The 6594-nt window shown below is 42.2% G+C and overlaps 1 protein-coding gene across 4 annotated transcripts in view; it reads right to left on the bottom strand.

Annotated features, from left to right (window-relative positions):
• The window catches only part of XPO4 (exportin 4), a 144062-nt gene that overhangs the window by 1949 nt on the left and 135519 nt on the right, over positions 1 to 6594 (bottom strand). For all 4 annotated transcript variants that reach the window (XM_005879996.2, XM_014528145.1, XM_014528146.1 and 1 more), the window contains 4 exons: positions 4315 to 4433; positions 2919 to 3049; positions 2274 to 2391; positions 1772 to 1864 (listed from right to left, as the gene is read on the bottom strand). In XM_005879996.2, the coding sequence (XP_005880058.1) occupies positions 1772 to 1864; positions 2274 to 2391; positions 2919 to 3049; positions 4315 to 4433 (461 nt within the window). The remainder of the gene's footprint in view (positions 1 to 1771; positions 1865 to 2273; positions 2392 to 2918; positions 3050 to 4314; positions 4434 to 6594) is intronic.

Raw genomic sequence — 6594 nt, 5'->3', positions numbered from 1 at the left:
CTTTCACAGGGGTCGCCTAAGACCATCGGAAAACACATATATAATTACATATTGTTTTTGTGATTAATCACTATGCTTTAATTATGTTCAATTTGTAACAATGAAAATACATCCTGCATATCAGATATTTACATTACAATTCATAACAGTAGCAAAATTACAGTTATGAAGTAGCAATGAAAATAATTTTATGGTTGGGGGTCACCACAACATGAGGAACTGTATTAAAGGGTCGCGGCATTAGGAAGGTTGAGAACCACTGCCTTACACAGAGGTGTGTGGGTGAGGCATTAAAGAAAATGAAAGCAGGGCAGCTTTCTAAAATAAACTCTCTCTTTTTAAAATCCTCACCCGAGGATATGTTTTCAGAGAGAGGAAGGGAGAAAAACATCAATGTGAGACTGGTTGCCTCCTTTCTGCGACCCGACCAGGGATCGAACCCAAAACCTGGGTATATGCCCTGACGACGAATTAAACCAGCAACCTTTCTGGTGTACGGGATGATGCTCCAACCAACTGAGCCACCCGGCCAGTGCAATAAGCTTTCTTGAAGAAAGCTGGTCTGCCACTATTTTTCATTAGCTTCTTGGCATATCATGATGGACCAAAATGGCAAAACCATGTTAGTTACAATTGGAAAAGAAGAGCAGGGGACAGCACCCTACCACACCCAGGCATGGAGCCAGAATGGCTGCCTTCACTGCCCCCTCCAAGGGACAGGCCTGTTCACAGGGGAACAAGAATAAACTCAAACCATGTTCCTGCTAATGTGTACGGGCTGTGTCACTGGGCCAAAACAGTAGGACATCATCCTCACCAATCCCAAGCTCCTGTTCTCTGTTCTACATGTATGAATATGTTTTTGTGTTTTTTTAAAAATATATTTTATTGATTTTTTACAGAGAGGAAGGGAGAGGGATAGAGAGTTAGAAACATCGATCAGCTGCCTCCTGCACACCCCCTACTGGGGATGTGCCCGCAACCCAGGTACATGCCCTTGACCGGAATCGAACCTGGGACCCTTCAGTCCGCAGGCCGACACTCTATCCACTGAGCCAAACCAGTTAGGGCAATACTTTCTCTCTCTCTCTCTCTCTCTCTCTCTCTCTCTCTCTCTCTCATCACTTGGTCATGCTGGGACATGTGTGAGGAATGGGGGGGATAGGTTTTGGGAAACTGATTCTTCACATACACTTGATGGGCATGTACAATAGGGAAGGGAGATGGGTGAGCCAGCATAACTTTTCCTCTTCTGTTATACTGGCCCCACATCAGTGACTGCTTCAGTCTTTAAAGTCTCAAAGAAGAAGGAAGGGAGGGCAAGGGAGGTGAAGGTAAGGGAAGAACATTTTCCATATTGTAGTATGGAATAAATACTGTTGTTGCCCGGCTCTCTGAAGGCAGTCTCTTCTGGGTGCCCCGTCTCATTCATCTTGTTTTTCTTACAAAACTGAGTTCCTCAAGGACAGAAGCACATATCCATTATCCTCTCATATCTGATTCCTGGTTCCTAACAATTGTGTAAGGATTAGCTTTAGGGCAAAGGACGGGTCATAACAGTGCAGAAGGAATAATAAATGCTTATTAACTGACAAACAGCTTTTCCAGTTAAAAAGAGCCAGAGCTAATGAGGTTAAGAAACAGGACTACACTGCAACAGAACTGCAGCTCTGAGCCAGAGATCCCCTAAGATCTGGAGGGTTAACACCCACCGTGGATCTGAATCATCTCCTTCTAACAGACCAGTGCCCCAAGGAGCTGCGGCCCGTACCTGGTGCAGGCACACCAACGTGTAGAACGCCTCACCGGCTGCTGTCGTCATCTCCGTGTTGTGCTTCTGCAGAACCAGCATATCAAAAACCAGCTGAAAGTGCACAAGGAAACCGCTAAATAAAGACACACAACACAAAAATCACATAGTCCTCCAGCTCCTCCCTGATCCAAAATAGAAAGAGAGGGCGGTATGTGTTCATTAAATATATCTGAAAATTAAAGAAAATGTTTTTTTTTAAAAGTCCAAGAATAAGATATGGATGTGACTACCTGTGGTATAATAATTAAATTATCCCACTACCCATTATATTTACATCAATTTTTAAGAATACAAAGTAGAAGTGGAGAGTTACATGTCCAGAAAGTGGATCTCCAGAAAACACAGTGAATAGAAAGTGACTATTAAAGAAAGTAAGCATTTCCTGATTTGGAAGATTTATGTGTACTGACAGTCCTTATCAAAGCAGGTGACCTCACAACCTGCTATCCAAGCACCTTACCTTCAGAAAGTGCCGTGTCGCTAGAAACAGTGGTGAGTCTGTATCTTGAGCTTTTGCACACTGTTCAGCCAATGGTGTCAGGGCCTCCAGGCACAGCTGGCAAACCTCCGAGCTCATTCTGATCATGAAGGTCAAAGAGCAAATGCAAGGAGACAAACTTGATATATTCAAGACCAAAAATTACAGCTATTATCACATGGAGTGCATTTCTAGAAATGAATGCAGGTAAGCTATAGCTCGAACAATGTGCCTTTACAGAGCTAAGTGGAAAAAGACTCCCAAGGTTTTGAGGTGATCCACACGTGTTTGGGGTCTGCAACTGGAGACTTCCAGCATGTTTCTGATTATGAGGCACACATTGATAAAAGCCTTGCTATTTTCTACCATCGGGTAACTAAGATTAGACACCCAGCAACAGCATGTGAAATTATTTGGGAAGCAGGGGCCAAATGTCCTGGAATCTGTGAAAGGAGGAAAAGAATGTGATAAACTAACAACAACAAAATAAACACAGAATTAGGGCAGTTATAGAGATGGTGGCTTTTTAAAGAAATAAAACTGAAATACAAAATAAAAAGTTTTAAAACTTCAGGTAAGATCTTTTCCCCAAGTGATAAGTGGTAACAATGCCTATTTAAAGGATACGAAGTCATTCCCAGTTCTAGAGAGCACATCAGACTTTTAAAAAGGTCTTCAGGAAGCTGTGGTATTTTTTCAGGAAAAATCTCACAAATAAATGTAATTAATTTGTAGTATTGATTACAAAGTGTTGGAAACTGAAAAAGAAAAATTAAATATTTAGATGTTTAATGTTATCTAATTTTATTTTCTTTAATACAAAACAGTAACAACAGGCAAGCTTCTAAGTATAATGATTTTTAAAATTATTTTTAGAACAAGAAAAGAAGGGAGAGGGAGGAGGGAAAGAGGGAGAGAGACAAACATTGACTTTTTATTCCACTTATTGATGCATTCACTGGTTGATTCTTCTATGTGCCCTGACCGGGACTGAACCCGAAACCTTGGCATATCGGGACTACTCTCTAACCAACCTGGCTAGTGCATAATGATTTTTAAAAAAACACATACAAGATGCCTGGTCGGTGTGGCTCAGTGGTTGAACATCGACCTATAAACCAGGAGATCACAGTTTGATTGCCGGTCAGGGCACATGCTCGGGTTGCAGGCTCAGTACTCAATGGGGGGCAGCCAATCAATGATTCTCTCTCATCATTGATGTTTCTAACTCTCTCCCTCTTTCTTCCTCTCTGAAATCAGCTAAAACATATTTTTAAAAAGAGAGAGAGAGACAGAATGGGAAGCAATGGTCTGGAAATCTATGGCCTTCTCATTCTGACACTCGTACTCTTCCCTCCCCCCCTTTCGCCCCCACTGTCTGTGCACATGTACACAGGCGAACACACCTCCCTCTTCCTCTCCATTCATGTCCTTGTCCTCAGCTTCAGACTCCTATGACATCTCATGAAAACAGGGGTAAGAAAGGCAGCCTCATTACCATCACACCCAATACTGAGTGGTAAAACCAAGGTACCGCACAGTCCGAAGGTACAAAATTAAAAACTGTATGAGTCTTGGTTTCTTACCATCCTATTTCTACATGGAGGGACTTATAAATTCCTTCCACTGTTTAATCCCTCAACCTGAGAATAATGTTCAACAAGTACCAGAAGAATGTGTACACCTGAACATCTAACATAACTTTAATTGCTTAATGACAAATGATGAGGGAATCAAAACTGCTAACATTAGAATGCAGTTTCTAAAAGCCCCATTTTTTCTGTAGTAACCTATTTTGAATGCAGGACTCTGGGGCAGGAGTGAGGGCCTGTGTTCTGAGCTGTAAACATGAGTGTTAATGACACTAACAGTAACTCAAATGTTTTATTTCCATGTGTACTTATCAGACAAACAGGTATTCATATCCCATAGTTAAATCAGAGGCACATTCTTGTCTAAAATATCTTGAAACTTAGAGCACACACATTTTAATGTTCACATTCACTTTCTTTTCTTCAATTACCTTCAAAAGATCTTGTGACATCAAGGGCAGAATTAGGTTGACTCCATATAAAACAACATCCGCTGCTGACACAGACCTGCTTGCCGCTTGCCCCGGCTCATGTCCCCTAAACACTTCATCTATAAACAGAAACCACGCAGTCTTACAGCCATAACATCAACAAATTTGCAAAGTTGGATACATTCTACCCTTGAGAAAGAAAAACAGATTTGAATCCTAAGCCACAATAAATCTGACTGGATAATAGGACACCTGGTAAGCTTGCCTGCGTCACCCTTCCGTATTTCACTTTTTAGGGTCTCAGAGTACTCTATATAGATGGTATTCTGTGTTTACATCAAATATTACTCTTCAATAATAAAAGAAAACTGCCAAGCCGGCATGGCTCAGTGGTTGAATGTCGACCTATGAACCAGGAGGTCAAAGTTTGATTCCGGATCAGGGCACACACCCGGTTGCGGACTCAATCCCCAGTATGGGGTGTTCAAGGAGGGAGCCGATCAAAGATTCTCTCTCATCACTGATGTTTCTATCGCTCTCTCCTTCCTTCCTCTCTGAAATCAATAAAAAATATATTTAAAATAATAAGAGAAAACTAAAGCTAAATCAATGTTGTGAAAAGTAAATCTAATCTACTGACACACTAGTCGCACTATGAATTAATTAATTTCCACAATAATATCTATTTTATCTCTTACATGTGTGGAATTTTTTTTAGCTGAAAAGAAATGGGGGAAAATATGGAAATTAACATGTTATATAAAAGAGAAAGTCATTTTTTTTTTAAAAAAAGAGCTACCAAGATGAAGTGTTTATTATCCTTAATCCATGCCTATAAATTAATAGGAATCATAAGACCTAAACAGATAAGCAAGCAAAGTCCATAAACAAACATCTAACGAAACCACCAATCCAATGAAAAACAGTTCATTCGAATCAAGCAATGCAATTTTTTTTTAAAAAAATCCCTCACCCAAGGATATTTTCTCCATTGATCTCCAGAGAGAGTGTGGGAGCGGGGGAGGAGAAGAGGGGAGAAAGAGAGAGAGAGAAACATCAGTATGAGAGACACATCAACTGGTTGCCTCCTGCACACGCCCCAACCAGGACCGGGGATTGAACCTACAACCAAAGTATGTGCCCTTGACAGGGAATTAAACCCTCGACCCTTCGGTCCAAAGGCTGATGCTCTAACAACTGAACAACTGGCCAGGACTAAAGTTACTATTTCTGATTCATTAAATTCAAGATGACTTTTTTTGTTGTTGTTAATCCTCACCTGAGGATATTTTTCCATTGATTTGTAGAGAGAGTGCAAGAGAAAGGGAGAAACAGAGAGAAACATCAATGTGAGAGAGATACATTGATTAGTTGCCTCCTGCCCGTACCCTAACCAGGGCCAGGGAACCTGCAACCAAGGTATGTGCCCTTTGCCAGAATCAAACCCAGGACCTTTTAGCCCATAAGCCGATACTCTATCCACTGAGATAAACTGGCAAGGGCTCAAGATGACTTTTAAAGGATAATATGTACATGTTGGTCAGGATATAGTGTGATAGTTACCCTTAAGAGCTATATAGTAAAAACCTTTTGAGCACTGTATATACTAAAAGATATAATCAGAAATTCAGACAGAGATTTGTCCACAGAAATGATTACTGTATCTCTATTTATAACAGTAAAATCATAAATATTTCAGAAGTCCAATATCAGTGAAATTGATTAAATTCCCAAATGTGGAAAACCATTCAGCCATCAAAAAGTCATAAAAAAATTTTAATAAAGAGAAAAGGGTCAATAATCCTATCTAATAATAGACAAACATGGTAATTGACTGTACCTTTGCTACACCTCCCATAGGCTAATCAGCACAATATGCAAATTAACCGCCAACAAAGATGGCGGCTAATTTGCATACTGCAGGCAGGGCGGGACAGCACAGCCACCAGTGCGAGCCGCCATCCCAGGCTGCAGGCCGGCCCCAGAAGCCGCCCAGAAGCCGGTAATCCGGGGGCGATGGGGGTCCCCTGCCCAGGCCTGACACCTCTGGCGGAGGCGTCAGGCCTGGCAAGGGGCCGATCCGACGATCGGAGGGTGATGGGGGTCTACGCCTCTGGCTGAGGCGTCAGGCTTGGGCAGGGGGCGGAGCCGGCAATTGGAGGGAGATGGGGGTCCCCTGCCCAGGCCTGATGCCTGGGCCAGAGGCATCAGGCCTGGGTGGGGGGCGGAGCCAGTGATCGGGGGTTGTGGGGGTCACCTGCCCAGGCCTGACACCTCTGG

This window comes from Myotis brandtii, unplaced genomic scaffold (assembly GCF_000412655.1).
Source record: "Myotis brandtii unplaced genomic scaffold, ASM41265v1 scaffold62, whole genome shotgun sequence".
Classification (NCBI taxonomy): Eukaryota; Metazoa; Chordata; class Mammalia; order Chiroptera; family Vespertilionidae; genus Myotis; species Myotis brandtii.
This window is presented reverse-complemented; position numbering and strand designations above follow the sequence as displayed.